A 17,880-nucleotide genomic window follows, 5' to 3' on the forward strand; every position below is an offset into this window, starting at 1 on the left:
CGAATAACACTTACTGACATTTGTTAACCATGTTGCCTATGTTTAAAATCATACAGAGTGCAGAAGGGATAGGAACCTTTAATGGCATTGTCATTTAATTGAAACATTCAGATGGAGCAACCTGTATGCAGCCATAATCTACTGCAAGTCATGCCTCACCAATATACTCCCACTTTTTGACCTACAGTAAGACCTGAGCTAAAAGTGTAAACATTTTATAGTAATTGACCAAGAGGTCCATTCGTTTTGTGTTTGTGAGAGAACGTTTGGCCTGTTATTAAGTTCATTTCTCAAAATGAAAACAGGGACTACGAACAGACTTAGTAATTGAAAAAATGGGGCACTATCCTTAATGAAAATGTAGTACAATACAATATCCCTACAGGGACTTATAGTATTGCAGTCAGTGATAAGTCATCTCACAAGATTCCGATGGGAACTCATTCACTGTGAGGTTTCCTTAAACTGATCGATTCAGTTGTTTCTAAAGCCTCTTCATTTTGCGACGTGCGTCATTGGCGTGCATTCAAGTCGCAAAGGCGCAATTATATGCTGTTTTACGCAGCCAAGCAGCGGAGATCGTGGCACTGTTATTGCTCTCTGTCCATCTTTATTATTAGCGCTTCGCTCCGCCCTCCTACCTGTAAATCTCCCCGCTTTCCTCTGAAGCGGATCTGACAGGCGCGCTCAGCTGGCAACTTCGTGCCAGGCCTGCAGGAGACCGAATGAAGACAGCAATATCTACTCGAGCGCCAGTCCCTTTACGCGGAATCGACAACGAAAACACCCGCGAGAATATGTAGTGTTCAGTAATCGACTGGCAGTTAACCAAGTGAAGAATTCGGTTCTATTTGTCTGTGCGTTTTTCCGAGCCGTTCACAACTAGATTGACGCGTAAGGAAAGTGAGATCGTTTCTCCGCCTGCTAATCGACAGGATCCCTGAATGGAAGACGACTAGAGAGATCGCCTTGCCGAGAACAGGTTGTAACATTTTCTTCTGTCGTTGTGTTTGCCATTACTCGAAATATCATTGGCAGCCTCGACGGCTGCAAACGACCCCATCTTAACCATGGCTTTTGGCGTAAAAGAGCCAGAAAACCCCTCAGAATGAGGGGCGCCTACAATTCGTCAATATTGCGGATTTAAATGCCTCTCTGCGAGGACCACCGAGCTGCTATTTTGGTCAGGTTTGCGTGCGCCTGGTCCCACACCGTCACTAATTAACAATTCATAGGCTGCTAAAACGCAGAAAGAGACTCCAGCCGGTGGGTGAACACTATCTACAGCAAAGAGAGGGGCTTTTATTTTGTTTTATTTTTTTCAAGCAATATGGCTGGGGGGTGGGGCTGGAGACGCTGGCACAGGCTCTCAAAGGCTCCTAAATGCTAGCTAAGGCAGATGGCACCGTTCCCCATGGAAGCGACAGCTCTACGAGGACAAGCAATATCAACAATAACATAAATCCGGTCTCTTCAATCTTAATATCCAAGATGGAAGAAGTTGTCATCCCGGTCTCGCCTGACGTGCCCTGCGACAATAATGGACAGCGCATGTGGTGGGCATTCCTCGCCTCCTCCATGGTGACGTTTTTTGGGGGTCTCTTCATCATCCTGCTATGGAGGACCCTCAAATATCTGTGGACTGTTTGCTGCCATTGCAACATCAAAAGCAAGGTATGGATGCATTTCTGTCAACATTCATTTTCTTAAATAATTTAGGCTGTATATAAACAATATACATATACTGAAGATAGTCCTTTTATTTTATTTTTTTATGTGGCACTGCTGGCCTCCTGTTCTACAGTTGCCTTTATTATGCAAGTGACATACCACTACCATGAATTTAATGGCTTCCTCGTCACCATCTGTAACCTCTAAACAAATACCATTAGTCAATTTTAGTACTTTCTATAACGAATGCATCCCTTGAATATGATCGTAATCCGGGGGTTGTGTTTACCAGCTCCTACTCTTGAAAGAAGGGGGTGGTGTTGTATGACACATATGGGTGAGACAATTTTATTTTGCATAAGCATACATGCGTGTCCTCATGCAACATCATCTTGTAGCTTCTACGGTGAAAGTAAATATTTCAGCTGGGCATACACTAGTTTCATGTAATGTGATCCTGCCCATTCCACCAGTGATACCCAATGACACCAAGGCTGTCCCTTTCATAGTGTACAACTGCTCTGCTTATTATGTTCTATCATATTTGCACTCAGCGGTAATGTTGCATATTAAATGTCTTTGTGGACTGATGAAAGTAACCTGTCTGCAAGACTAATGTAGAAATGGGATAAAACAGGTTACTGCCCATTACATTGCTTGGGGCTGACCCGATGAATCATGGCTGATTCATATGTGTATTAAAACCTGCTTCATATATGACTCACACACTTGTGTGTAGTGCAAGTGGTTCCTGGCTGAACAGAGGGGCAGTTGAAAGGTAATGCTGCTCAGAGTGTGGCTTAGCATGTTTTATTTGATAGTGCTTGCTTGAAATGAGAAATGTTTAGGAAAAAAAAGGCAATAACAAGTGCTGCGACAGTGCCGGTCTCAAAGTGTTGAGAGGCGGATGTAGTGACAGTGATGGATAGAAGAGAGAGAGGGCGAGTGTTCTTTGGTTTGTGTCCAGTTCATATGGATGAGCCGTGTCCCTCCTGATGCTGAAGAGGCCCAGTTTTGTTTGGCACATTGAGAGGTGGGAGACAGGGCACAGAGAGCATCCTTAACTGACAATACAGTTAGTTCTTTGTCATTCAGGTTATTTTCAAGTGTGCGAAAAAACATCCTGTCTTTGCAGCTCTTATTTTACACTGAGAAATTATTCTGCCCAATATGCTATCTAGGCTATTACTTGGCTGTCAACCTCTTGTCATTTTGTTATGCCCGTGGATCAGAAATGGCACCAAACCATATGTCATCCTTCAGACTTCACACTGTTTTGAGGTGGAAAGTGCTGAAAATAAACCATGCCAATACAATGAGGTATCCATCTTATGACTGCTAGTGGGCTTTTGGTTGCATCTCATCTCTTGTAGAAATAGTAAAAATGAAAACATGTGCTCCCTCACCCTGTGTTGTGTCTGTGTGTGGAAGGCAGAGCCATCCTGTTAGGTGACTTTGGTAGGGCTGACACTTGGCTGCAGTGGGAAAAAGCCTTGTTAGAGGAGTATTAAGAAGGGGAAACTGGATCTGAGTTCAGCTGACTAGTGTGGCCAGCTAGGTTGTATGTGTCAGAATGCATAATCGGTATGGGAGGGTGGTGGGCTTTCTCTGGCATTACTGGAATCCTGGAATCAGTGGCAAGGAAATAGAGGTGGAAACTCTAAGAGAGACAGGAGGAAGTGGAAATAGAGGGTGTGAGGGTGATGAAGGGTTTGAGATGGGGTACTGCACTGAATGGTGCCCTCCTGTGCTCTGCCACTGACACAGCTGTGTCCTCATTCTTTTAAATGGCCCTCCTCTCCATCAGGATTATAAAGGAGAAGTCAAGGATCAGAGAGATCATACTAGAAGAAGGAAAGAGAAGAGGGGGTGCAGTGCAGCTCTCTTTGGAAAGTTGGAGTCTTTGGAATATGCACTGTTCAATCATGCGGAATGTATACTGTGCTGCTCAGCTACCTGCAGAGCCAATAAATGCAGTTAGGAGTCCTGGGAAGCCAGACAAAAATCCTATGAACCAGGGGTAATCATCTCTGTACTTCTTTCTAAAACAAGACAATAAAGTTGTGTTATGGACAACGAGACGATGTTTCGTTGTACTGGTGCTGCCCCACTGGTGGACTGAAAAGCAATTTAAAATAATAAACATACCCATAAAGATTTTTCTAACTGTGTTAGCCGTAGCGACATTTAATGGCATTATTTATCTGTCCGGGGCTTCAGAGCACTGAAACATCATTTTAAGCAAAATATAAAGCACATATGTAATCTGATTTGCACTGTGTCCCTGCAAACAGCAGTTCAGAGGCTATTGGGATGAGCTACATCATTGCATTCTCTTTTTATAAAGCAGTTGGAGACATCACACATTCAGAGTTAGAGGTTTCTTACTTAGACTCGCTCATGACAATGCTTTTGCATAATTGAAAGAAATGTAAGCACAACAACTCAGTGTCATTGAAGGGGAGGGAACCACTGTCATGCTGCGTGGCTTGTTTTAGCATTCACCTGCTTTTCTCTTCTTTATAATCTTGTAGTCTCACTGAATTTTGTGCTGTGCTGCTTCACTGCTGTATGGTTATCTAATGGTCCAGTTATTTATTCTTTGTCATGCCACCTCCAGGAGTTCTTATATGATGCCTCTGTTACTTGGGATGTGCGGGGAGGAGGTGTTTAGAGGCTTTGCATTTGTGGCACTACCCTTTGTGTTGTTACTTTACATAAGAAAGCCTCTGCAGCTTCATTTTGAGGTGTAAAAGAGAACAGTCTGATGTTGTGCATCTGTAAGAGGAGGAGCTATAGTGTCCCAATGATACCTGTCACCAAGCAGTTAGGAGAGAGGTGATTCAGTGATCAAATTACGTGGAGCGGTTACCCATCAGCTGCAAACCTGGACTGTATTTCAGTCAAAGCACCAAGCTATACATTATATCCATGTGTTTTTATATACAAAATGACAAACAAAAAAAAACACCTCCCACCTCACATCAGTACAACAGCTGATGCAACTACTGCACTGAGCACCTTTAGCCTCCCCCTCATGGAGATGAGGGGGAGGCTGAAGGTGCAACATGGAGTGTTTGATGTGCACTTTAGAGCCAACAGCCTTCAGGATTGTACAGTTTCTGTCCAAACAACTCAGCAGTATAGGACTATGGCTCTTGTTACCATGCTAACTCTGAGAGACGAGACAGTCCAAGTAACTTCAAAACAGTGCTGATTTATTCAAAGGATCACAGGTAAAATTAACATTACACGCTCAGGTATCTTGCACCTCCAAACTGCTCACAGGCAGATGTAAGATGAAAGACCCTGAACCCACCAGGCCTATACATTATATCCCCTCGGTTGGGCTAGCCCCATACTACACAGAAACGTCAACCGAGACGTCTCTGTTGCCAGCTTTGCAGCTGGTCATAGCAGAAGAACATATTATGGCTAAGGCTACAGTTATACACGTCATAATAATAATATTAAACACCCTGTCTGCTGACAGTCATCAACATTTCTCTCTAGTTATCCTTGACCAGATGTACCCTGTAGAAACTCATAAGCATGACTAAGCATTTAACAGTCTAACTAGACATCCTATCTCCACTAAACATTTCTAATACGTAAAGTATCTATCCAATATCTATCTGACTAAAAATACCTAACAGCAGGAAGGGAGATGGAGCAGCGTACCTGAGTCACATGCACAGTCTATACTAGACATGTAGCTTTTCTGTGCCCACGTCTGAACTAGATGACATTTTGTTTCATTATTTCTGAGTACTTACGTCTGTATGTGCATGTGAATTAGTACGTACATATGGTGGCAGACAACATTATTAGCTACTAAATTACATGTTCAAATGTAGGTGCATTGCATTTGCATGTTCACAGTATGAGAGGATGAACATTTGTATGATCCTATGTACACCAACTCTGAACTTACTCTGTGTGATATTTCAGTTTTAGGATATTTCATATTCCAGAATGAATTTTGTGCATATTTTTTTTGGCTTTATTTTTGATGCGTCCTCAATGCTCTGATCCATGTCTTTAACATTTTGAGGAACATTATTATTAAAACCGCTATTTCCTCTCTTATCCCAGATCATTTATATTTAGCTCATGTTATTTCTCATGTCTGTTTGTTGTGGCACCAGCCCTGTGTCCCCATGGCAATCACGGGGTTATTAAAGTTTCATTTTCTCTAATGAGAGTTTGATGTGCAGTGTGTTGGTTCTGCTCACTGAAGGCCAGACTCTGCCCCAGTGATGTGACTCATAAAGAGTTGGGGTGAGGATTTATCTGGTGCCTAGGCTTCGTTTTCTATGACCCTTGCAGTTAGAAGTTTAATGATATATATTTTCACTTCACACTTAATAGCTTTGAATTTGTTTTTAAACCACAAGGAGAAATCTATCTTATGATTTGAAGATGTATGGTAGCCTTGGTTCTTTTTTAATTTTTAACTTTTATAGATCATTTCAGTGCATATTTGAGGATTGTTATTGATTGGTTTTCACAGTTAATCAAAGTGGAGTTTGGAACCCACCTCAGTGCCTGCATCTGTGTCTACTTTTGTGCCCAGTCGTGTGACACAGATAAAGGGAAACAAATCTTTAGCAGAGGTATGCTGGGATGCTCTTCATTACACTTACCTTTAAGTGGAAAGGATTGCGGAGGTGTCTGTAGAGAGGAACTGTGTTTTCCCTTTGCCTGGCAACAGACCAGCTGCATTTTGCCAGAGTAGCATAGCCTGCCATCAGCTGTTGCTCTTGCTAATCTCGGCCTAAGTTGGCCCGACTCGGCTGACTTCATCCCACACTACCTTATTGAAATCCAGACCTAATTGAATAAATAAAATGAGCACACATAATATGTATGTACACTTAGTTTATGATGTCATCTTGGGAATATGTAGGCAGACTACTATGTTCTTGGGGTTGGATTGCGTGTGTACGCTACCAGTCAAGAATTTGGACACACTTTCCCCATGAATTAAATGAGGAAGTGCGTCCAAACATTTGACTTGTCATGTTGTGAGAGTGTCTCAGAGCTGTCCCAGGGCAACACGTGAGCAACTTTCACCACATCATGCATTCCTGTTCCAAGCCCCCTTTTATCAAGAATAGGGATGCAACAAAACATTATTTTCACAATCATTAATCTATTCATTAAATTAAAAAACAAGTCTGTAGAATGTTTGACTTTATTTTTCAGTTTTCTATTGCTTTTGTCCTAGCACACAAGGTGATACTGTAGTTTGCTTGTTTGTCAAAAATCTAACTATATTAAATTTATAATGATTGAAAAATAGAGAAAATCAGCAGCAAGTTGTGTGGTGGTGTTTGTGTGTGTACTTAGGGAAATGATCCATAGGTTTGTGTATCTGATGGAATTTTTGCTCTGTTTGATCTCTCACTAACTTCATCTGCTTTTAAATTCTAAACATACAAAAAAAAATATATTATACAGTAGCAACAAACAGAACATACACAGTAGATACAAAAACCTCTCATACTGCACTAATGTGGAATGTGTGATTTATTCTTTGATGGAGATTTCTCCTTCTTTAGGACCTAATCCTTAATTCTTGGGGGTCTGATTTAATGGCCATCTAGGGACAACTGCAGTGTGCCATACAGATGTGTGTTAATCCACAGCTGAGGAGAGGCCATATATTAGGTCGGACTATGTATATCATGAGACAAACACAGAGTTCTACCCCCCCGTACCCAAACAGCCATGCTGTTTTCATGGCTTCTTTGGCCACTCTATTAAAAGGACATCCACACCCCAGGAAATATTCAGAGGTTAAAGGTCAGAGGGGAAGAGTATACCTGGCGCCACAAGGGGGAAAGACACTGGTTTCTCATCATTGGAAATGTGTGGTGGGGTCCAAGCCACATGGTCTAGTTGACCTGGCTGTGGAAAACCATTTGCATTGAGACTGGCTAGGTTAAGCTGCTGTGGGAGACCTGCCTGGCTAGCCAGCGAGATCATGGCTTTTGGTTTATAGTCTGCTAGCTTTCCTCCTCAGCTGCGTTTGTCCTTAAACAGCTTAACATTAGAGGAAGTGTGTGTGTGTGTGTGTGGGTTGGGCATCTTCCCTATAGCTACTTCAAAGGAATCAAATTCAGTGTCTATGGACAAGAAATATTGGAACACTATTGGAACTCACACAAGTTTCTCAAATCCAGCAAATTTTCTGTATGTCTCCAACAGAGAAACTGACAAGAGAAGCATTCTTATTTGGTTAAATTGTTCAATATTGCTTCTACATGAGTTTATATGCAGTATTTGCCTGTAGTCATACTACTGAGATTCTCACCATTCCTAAACTTGGAACTCTGTGCTCATTTTTTGCAGTATAGTTAGATTTTTACTTTAGATTTGTCATACAGAAGTGTAAAACTACTAGAAATGTTCCAACCATGACATGGAATCACAGCGACCAGACCAGCCAGCATGTGCACAGCCCTGCGACTAGTCTTTTCTGGTGCTGACTATCAGGCAGAGCCAGCCATCTCCCACTCTTCCCTTTCATTTTCTCTCCTCTCCCCTTAGCCAACCACCCACCCTCATGAAATCAGGGAAGCTAGTGGAGCATTGATATGTGGACATCAAAACATGGTTAACACTATAATTGGTGCTGTGTGCACTGATGCACAGAGAGAGAGAGGGAGTGTGTAGAGGACATGGCAGTGACCTTCAAAGATCTCAGCAGGTGGTGTTATTTAGAGGTCAGCTCTCTCGCTTAACAAAATACAGACAGCATTTACCTGTGTATGGCTGTCCCTGTGGGTGAAGATATAAGCCGAGATTCTATTTTCAGAGATGATTAGGAAAGTGTTATGGTTGGATGTCACCACCATCTCAGTTAGAGTCAGAGGCTAATATGGGCTAGGCTAACATGCTATTGGCCATTCTGCTGGCTGGTTAAGTGCAGGTTCAGGTTTCTCTGTGTCCAAGCAGTGTGCCCTTATAGCCACCATGTAAAGATTGTGCCTCATTAAGCACTATCCCAGACAGTGTCTATTAGTTAAGTGAGCACTACACATTAATAAAATGGAATGTTTTTATGGGCACATCCAAGTTTGACTGACAGTGAAGGGCAGCCTACAAACTAGTCCTTGTTCAGCGAAAGTGAGCAAGCTTGCTACACAGTGATTTTACCTGTTGACTTCTTCTGACATTTTCCAGAGTGGCTGAATGGAATAAATTACCCTGCAGTCAATTACAGCCTTGTTGGACGCTTGCAAAAATGAAATCCCAGATGTTCCTGTCTCACTCAGGTTCCGTCGGCTGATCGGGATTGCTCTGAAAGCCGTGAAACAAATCTTGACATTAATCAGTTGAGGCAGACCGATGTCGGGGTGACATGAGCTTTGTAAGATGATGCACTTAGTGCTGAGCCCCAAATGACAGCATGTGCAGATGATGCACAGAGTGCATGGGTTCATTCCTGGGTGCCTCATTAAAGATGGATGTTAATGTAGAACTGCGATGCTGCTCTCTGACAGCCTGTGCCATTGAGATTATGCAACACTTTAAATGGTCAGCAGTTGTAAGACAAGTTGCCCTCTTGAGAAGCATTTGGACAGTAATTTGTATTGATAAGTGTCTTTCAGACAAACAGCTGCGTTGATCATCATGGATGAACTGCATAAAGGGAAAACAATGCAGATACATTGATCATCATGGATGAACTCCTGCATAAAGGGAAAACAATGCAGATACAAATGTAACTCCTGATCTCATCCACTGATGATGTATGTTGTGCTGATACACATACTGAGGAAGGAGTATAATCCAGTTAATCCAGTGTAAATTATTACACTTGGCTGGGCAGGCCCATACACAGTTTCACAGAGACACAAAGTAAATGTTTTTATTCTAACTCATCAGTGTGGGGTTCATTTCAGTCAAAATGGACTTTTGTGTATAATTTGTAATAAGTCTTTGTAATAGCCGTCTGCTACAATGGCTTCAGATGTGACACACTTTACTCCTATCTTGGCAGGTGAATGTGCATAATGCTTAGACATGTCTATATTTCCTGTTAACATATTGCACCTTTTCCTTTTCACAGCTGCCTGAAGCACAATGTACGTATATAGAATTGTGAACCAGTCTGCAGAAGTATTTTTGTATTCAACTGCAGTGCCAGTTTTCCTGTATTACAATGGAGATAGTGTGGTGATATCAATTCATGGAGGTTAAGTTTCAGGCATATGACCCCATGGTAATTATTTGAGACATTAGAATTGGAAACAGATTTCAGCAGTGTTGACACTCGGCTTTGAAATTTGTCAAATGTGAGAAGGTTGGCAGCCAGTTGTCCATTTGCATGATAAAGTAATGTATAATATTGTTTTCAGCACTGATGGTGGTATGAGTATTCACTGTCTTGTTTCCTTTTAAAGCTATCAATTTAGATTCATGCTTGGGATGCCTCTGGAAACTGTGTGGTCTGTGTTGAAATGTATAGTTCAGTTATGATGTTGACCACAGGAGCAGCAGGCATTCGTTAGAACATACAAGGTGATGATGTCTACGATGCTCATCTGAGATGTGGAGTCCACTGGCTACGGTGACACACAGCTGCTGCACTCCACCTCTGCGTTTTGGCAAGGTGTATGAAATATGATGCGTGAAATAGCTGAGGCCTGTGACCAAGTGGAGACTTTCAGCACCTTGGAGAGCTCAGGAAGGGATCATGAGCAAGGCTTCTCCTACTTGTGTGCATGTGTGCCTGGCTACAGTATGTCTGTAAGTGGTTGCATGTGTGCCTGACTATGTCCGTACTGGTCGATTTTATTATTATTTATTTATTTATTAATTAATTACCCCCCCACCCCCCATCATAATATTTAATGCACCCTGGTATCATGTACTCTGGTTCACTCTTGGCTTACTGGGACACCTGAATGGAATAGCATTGTAATTAATGTTATTAGCTCCACCTATGGTTTTCCTCAGTGTTAAATTATATTTTATGTACAAAGTCACCACAAAACAGCTGATTCCACTGGTTGGGAGTATAGAAATAAAACCATATTAAACTTGTGAATGTTATGTTATAACTGTTTTTGTTTTGATATTTTCTTGGAATGTAACGGTACTTTACAATCACAATACAAAGCTTTTACACATCTCATAAAGGTACTTTTAAAAGTATTTATTTTATTTATTACATTTATTTAAGTGTATTTATGTTTATTGACTGCTGATAAACAATTAGCTGATTTTTAAATAATACTACAGAACCTTGACATATCCTCTGAATTTGGTCATAATAACTATAATATTGCATTAGAAGAATACTTAAGGGTTAATCAGTCTTATGGGGCACAGCTGAGTGATTTTGAACAAAAAATATTTTTGCTGAAATCTTGAGGGAGTGGGTGGGTATGAGAATGAACGGACTGTCCCACACAGGCCTTTAATTGAGACTTCAGAGGGACATTATCATTAAGAAACACAGCCCTGAGTGCAGTCAGTTGTTTTGTCCTAACAAATGTGAAAAGAACATTAGATGTTAAAAAAAAACTATCTAAAATTGTTTGGAAATAAAGAAAGTAAGAAAGAAAAATGTATGAGGGACATTTAAATTTAAACAGTGTGAGGCGGTAATGCTGGATTACATGGATGCATTGTTTTTGTTTTGGTAAAGTGTTTTCAAAACATCACAGGTATGGCAGACTCTGCCACTGACAATGAAAACTACTAACATAGACGGGTAGTTAGAGACAGTAGTTGCATTGAATAAAAAAATATCCAGCCATAAAAAGTATCATAAACAGGTTGTTGAGTGACCTGGTAACCAAATGTTAATGGTGAGTGCAACATAATATTTATGGTATGATTCTGACTGGGGACCTTTGTTGACTCTCCACCCACAGTAACGTAAATACAATGCCACAGGTCATAAGTGATATCACATAACGTGGAAACACAGCATCGCTAACATACTGGGAAAGACTTGCCCTCACCAGTCACCCAGAATTATAGACAGGAACTCACTCAAGGGGAGAGACACGGACAACAGATGCAGCCCTCGGCTCTCTGTTCTTAGCAATTCATTAGAGGCATTAATAGCCCTTTCTACCTTTTTATTTCATAATGATTTACTGTTCCCCTTTAGGGAAGTAGACCCCTGCTCAGGGGATCTGAAATTTGAAACTGTAGTTTGAGAGTGAGATTTTCACCTTTCTCAAAAAGGGGTTAGGGTCAAAGTTGATACAGGTTGCAGGCAAAATTAGCCAACTGCTTCTTCTCACATGAGCAGAGGCGAGGTGTCATTTTGAGGTAAAGCTGCCCTAGTCTCTTCCTGTGGGTCTAGCCTCAGCCTGCAAACATGTCTGCTTTGAAAATACAAGGACATGCAGCCTCTGCCCATCACTGTCATATTGTCTGTTGATCATAGTAACCTGTTCTTTGTGAGGGGTGTGTGGGGGTTTGAGATATACATAGTTGGAGTTTTTAAAAATGCATGCAAGGTGATAAGAACAAAGTCACTCAAATCAGGAAATACATTTCCTAAATAGGATGTTTTATAGCTTTGTTCAGCTTTCAGAGTCTACTCATTAGCTCCATTTCCAGACTCCGGTCCAATAACACAGAGAAAGAGAGCTGCTTTGTTACACTGCATTTACTTTTAATAAAGTCATTTTGCAGACAAAATCATTTAATTAACACAAACATTATGAATTTACCAATGTTATCCTATTATGCCTTCATTTTTGGAGTAGTGAAATTCACAGAGGATATTTGGAACGGCACTGCAAAGCCAGTGGGCAGAACGGCAGTGGCTGTGATATATAGAGATTGCAATGCATAATATGATTTTACTGCTGTCTTAAGGCCAGTCTTGGCCCTGCTGTTTTTATTCACACATTTACAGCACACACACACACCCTCCCTCCGCCACACACACAAACATAACTAATAGCATTAGGAGTCTGACATTTAGGTTGTGCATGCCACACAGGTGGTGATTGGCTTTGCTGTGCAACCTCTGTGTCTCAGTATGTATTGTGCATGGAGGCAAAGCAGGACCGTTTTGAAAGGAAGTTGTGCTACAAATGACTATAATGGGGCTCCAGAAAGTATGCAGAAGGTCAGCTTTAACGGAAACGTTTGACATTTTGGAAAATACCCTTATTTGATTTAATGCCAAGAGTCGGATGAGAAGATTGACACCACTCTCATCTGTATGATAAAAATGAATTTAACGCAAACAGCTAGAGAGAGACTGGACGCAGGTGAAACATCTAGCATGGCTCTGTCCAGAGGTAACCAACTGTATCTTGATTGTTTAATCTGTGCTCTCCATCTCTGACATGCCAAACCAATGTTAACCCTGGTTTTGCCTCGTTCTTGTTTGCACGGCCTCTTGGGGCTAACAGGTCTACTCCCATCCTGGGTTGAACCTTCCAGTCTCTGAAATGAGCCATACTGGTTTGAAAAACACACCTTAATAACCTCAGATCAGTGGGGCCTCAGAAGAAGTGTGGATTTTTAAAACAGTGGCGTTTTAATCTAACTAGTGGACTGCATACTTGCCTACAATGTGCTACTTCTATGTATAGTGTCGGTCTGAATCATGGCATTTACTGTAGTTCATCTTTCGCTCATAAAATTTGATCTAGCTTTCACCTTCTGAAAGGTCATGACTTCCTGGTTGCCAGTTCACAGAGGACCAGAGTTTAATTTATTGTGACACCGTGAAAGTAATAGTCCTGTCATGTTTGAGGGTGGTCTGTCGGTCTAAGAGTCAAGCTGTACAATGTTTTCAGTTCCACTTTCCATTGCACTGTTATTAAATATGAGCAATTAGAATTCTACATGTTCACCTATAGCCCTTAAATTCAGTTAGACCTATAAGTAAAAGGGGAAAACAAGTCAATTAACCTTTTCCATCCAATGGGTTTGTTGCTCAGAAGTCACCCCTGTCTGTTTCATTCCAATTACCTCCAGGGATAGATACCTTCTGTCCGCTTCCCTATTCTCGGAAAACAAAACAACACAGAACAGCTGGCAATGCCTTCTGGTTTTAAAAGTGACTCTGCTTTGTTTGTACCACATTTCTTTATACCAGAAAGTAACTCAGAATTACATTTTTCACCGCCTGTGTTTTTGTTCAGAACTGTTTAGTATGTTTTGTTGATGTCTTGTTAGTTTTTTTGTGTGTTAATTACATAATTATATATTTCTGAAAGTCATTATGCTGGATGAATGGTAATCATTGTCTTTACACAGACACTTCTTGTTAGCTATGGACTGAAATGATTTTTTTTCCTTCAATATATTAAGTAGAATGCCTTATCTCTACCGTAACACCAGAGTGTGTTAACTCCATTGATAGAAAATTGTCATGGCTCAAAGAAACACTGGACTCAAATGCACAAGTCAAAGACACTATATAAATGTGTAAACCATTCATCTTTATTAAAAAGGTCATGCAAGCAAAGCAGACAGGGGAAAAACAGCCAGTGGAAAACAGGGAGGCAGCAACACCAAGTGGACCGGGCAAAAGGCAGGGTCCAAACTTCACTAGAGGTTTCAAAGGGGCCAACAGGGAAAAAAGGCAGGGTGCAATGGGAATGAAGGATGGAAACCAAAGGCACAATAGACAGTCTGGCAGAGGGTAGGTGGCTCTGAACTGGTGTACACTAATGCAAAAACAGGGAACAGGTGAGCAGGTGGATGTTGGGGTGGTCAGATGAGGAACAGGTGAGCAGGTGTCAGAAACGGCGCGCTTAATGCGGGAATGAGAAGGCAGCAAAGGCTGGGATAACTGCAAGGCACGTGGTCATGGTAGGACCTAAAATAACAAGATTGTTTGGTGGCAAAAAAAACTGACAAAGAATACTAATGCCGAAAGTAATGGCTTGCACAGAGCTCCCCTGCAAATCTTCCGGTGGAACACGTATAATACAGTTAAGGTGCTACAGGTGGAATCCCTCATGAATAATGCACAAGTGAAATGTGTTGTTTATTTGTTGTGTGGACACAGATACAGATGGGCCAGAGACTTAGCTGGGAGATGGCATTGTTTACCCTGATTCATAAATCAACAAAAAAGCCTGAAGCATTTGTTTATGTATTTACTTACTTACAATATATAATGCCTTATACATGTACAGCTCTCTTGACCCTAGGATCACAATATGTACAGTAGCCTACTCAAAGTTGTTTTCAACCTTGGTCAGTATAGTCCAACCTGTAATGGCTGACATTATTCTTCCTTGTTATGTTACTTACTTTCAGTGTTGTGATTAGAAAGAAGAGGGGGAGAGGGCCAAGGTCCTCACTAGCTTGACATTGCAAGGAATGGTCTGAAAGACCCAGGCATTCTGGGAACAACCATGTGATCAGTGTTGTCTACTGGAACTACAAGGCAATACTTGGACCCCAATCCTGCTTTAATAGTAAACAACAGCTGTATGGCACCAATGTGCTCAGATTAAGAAGGAAAATAAATAACCTCAGTGTTATGGCTTACCAGTGTGTTGCACACTCATACATTTGTCTCATACTTCCCTCATACAGTACATGTACTGAATGACGGAGAGGACGTTTGGGTTTTTGATTTCTGGCCCCTTGCTGTACTGAATGACGGAGAGGACATTTGGGTTTTTGATTTCTGGCCCCTTGCATAATGTTTTTTTTTTTCCAGGCATACTCAAGTCTTCTCAGTCTGTCATTGTTGAATGGTGTTTAAAATAGACAGAGGTATTTGGGGTCAGCTTAGTTGCAACTGTGACACACGTGACTGACTTAGACTGCTGTCAGTTTCGTCCATTATACAGGTTCCTTGGATATTTTCCATCTGTGAGTTGGTTGAGACAGTGTCTCCTGTTACACTGTTTTCATTGGAGTATTTAGCTGTGCTGCGCTGATCTACTGGCAGATGCTACCCTAAAATTTAATCAGATATGCTATTTGGAACAAAAATCACTGGCAATATATCCAGTAATGTGTTTGAAGAATGTAACTGCAGACTATATGTATTTTGTCTATAGTGTATAGTGCACATAAAATTGTTTTGCCCCACAGTACAGGACAAGCAGGATTTTTACAAGCAGGGTCTTGCTCTGTGGAAAGCTCGGGAGTGAATTTTGACTGACAGCCAGTTTAAGAGATCAACAACCGACAGACCCTATAAGAATGAATGACGCAGCATGAGAAGCATGCAGCGGGTCTATATTGGCTTAAGGGGTACAGCACACATTGGTCAGTCACTGTGATATATCAAGTACGATCACATTAATGCTCAGTAGGAATTACAGGATTGTTACCTTACTCTAGCACAGCCCTGTCCTTGTCATTGACATTTCCTTAAGACTTGGCTGCTGCTGGTGACATTAGACCAATGCAGAAGAATATACTCTTGTAAAGCCCAGACCGTCTGGACTGAGTGTGTACCCAAGTTGCACTTGGACTATTTTTCACCCTCCACTGAGCAAAAATAACGTGATGGTATTTTGGTATTTTCCCACCTATATTATTAGAACGCCCTTCCTTTGCCTAGTGCGTTACCTTTTAATATGGAAATGCGAGATTTGTTTATGTAACCTTGTGAGAATATTTGTGAGTTTTAGAAACACTGGCTGTGCTTCAAATTAACCTGAACTGTGGTTTAAATCTTGTAAAAATGTTTCAAAACAGTTTTACTCTCAAGTAAAGTTGGCCAGTTTAGCTAAAATTGGTCTAACTACCAGATATTTATTATTATTATTATTATTATTATTGTGGATTTCAGCTGTTTAACTGAAAGAGGAGGAAAAAACAGTTACTATAAAGAGTCAGAATGGCAGTGAAAAGGATCAGGTGTATATGCATCAACTCATGGTGAGCTGTCATACAGTACCATTTCATATTGTCATATTACATTAAATTTCCATAGCTGGTTATTTATTGAAATCCAGGATCATGGCGATGCAGGTTGGATTACTGATTGAATGGGAGTGAAACACCGTGCACATCCTGACCACGGAACACATCCTGTGAATTTGTGCGCACACTATAATTTGATAATAACAGCATTAAATCTATTCTCTGATTACTGCAGTGGTCATGTCAACTCCTTGAAGCAAACCTAATCTAACCTACAGACCTTTGATGCATTACTTACCAGTCTTTTGAATTCTAGGACTGTGGTGTCATATTTTACTGTGGTTTCCGTCAGTGCCAGACCAGTGTGAAAAAAATGTGCATAAACAGCAGCATGGCCAGCAGTGGAAAACAGCAGATTATAATATGAGGCAACCAAAAAACTTGTTTAAAAAAAAAAAAGGCCCTTTATTTTCAATGCAAGCCATGTAAATTGTAGTCCAACTGGACCTAAATTAACAGTTGAGCTAGTGAGTGAGTGTCAGATCTGATTCTGAGACCAAGAATGAAGTTGCAATAGCATGAACTGCCTTAATATTAAGGACTTTTGCACATTATTTACTATGCATTCTTCATACACCGATGTTTACATCTGCTACTTTTTGCAACTGTTGAATTATCACTTTTCTGATTACTCCACACAGTAATGTATTGACACTGGCCACATCACGCCCACAGGCGTCTGGCATCACTTGTCTGTCTTTCTTTCTCAGGACACCTGCGTGTCTTTTTCTCCCCGTTTCTCTGCTTCTTCCTTCTCTCTGCCTCCCTCCACCAATCCTTCCCTCCCACACACTCAGTTTCACACACCTACTGTCTGCCCGCCAGGTCTCTGTTGCTAAGCGACAAGCAACGAGCGATGGACTACTCTTATGACAGTGATGTTTGTCCATCATGGTCTCATCCTTGTCTGTCTTTGCACACTGGATTTCTTTATAGTTGTAGTGGATGTCAGTGGAGAGAGATTAGTCCAGTGCATTTTAATTGCATGCATTTGTATTTTTTATTCTTGCATTGTATTGTCAATTTTAAACTTTCATTGATTAAATTTGCAGGACTTAATTTTGAAATGGGTACAGTGGCTTGTAACTTCTTGGGATAATTATCAAAACAAATATAAAATCATATTGCACTTTGAAATTGTGCCTTACAAATTGTTCAGCTGAGTTTATTTATTCAAAGAAAACTCAATTCAAAGAAAAGTCACAATCAGTATTTGTTTACAATAGTTGTCACCCAAAACACATTCTAACAAAAGTAGAACAAAGTTGTTTTTTATAGGACAACTGTTCTTATGATAAGAAAATGTGTTGGAAAATA

The 17,880-nt window shown here is 40.9% G+C and overlaps 1 protein-coding gene across 21 annotated transcripts in view; it reads left to right on the plus strand.

The window, feature by feature from the left end:
- The first annotated feature begins 535 nt into the window (after nucleotides 1-535).
- Nucleotides 536-17,880, plus strand: part of kcnma1a (potassium large conductance calcium-activated channel, subfamily M, alpha member 1a) — a 128,746-nt gene continuing 111,401 nt past the window's right edge. For 10 of the 21 annotated variants that reach the window (XM_020603198.1, XM_020603202.1, XM_020603205.1 and 7 more), the window contains exon 1: nucleotides 539-1,674. In XM_020603198.1, coding sequence (XP_020458854.1) covers nucleotides 1,384-1,674 — 291 coding nt within the window. In that variant the 5' untranslated portion in view covers nucleotides 539-1,383. Of the gene's footprint in view, nucleotides 1,675-17,880 lie in introns of all 21 variants that reach the window. The other 11 variants (XM_020603193.1, XM_020603194.1, XM_020603197.1 and 8 more) reach the window with 4 other exon arrangements.

This window comes from Monopterus albus, unplaced genomic scaffold (assembly GCF_001952655.1).
Source record: "Monopterus albus unplaced genomic scaffold, M_albus_1.0 scaffold60.1, whole genome shotgun sequence".
In the NCBI taxonomy this organism is placed as follows: Eukaryota; Metazoa; Chordata; class Actinopteri; order Synbranchiformes; family Synbranchidae; genus Monopterus; species Monopterus albus.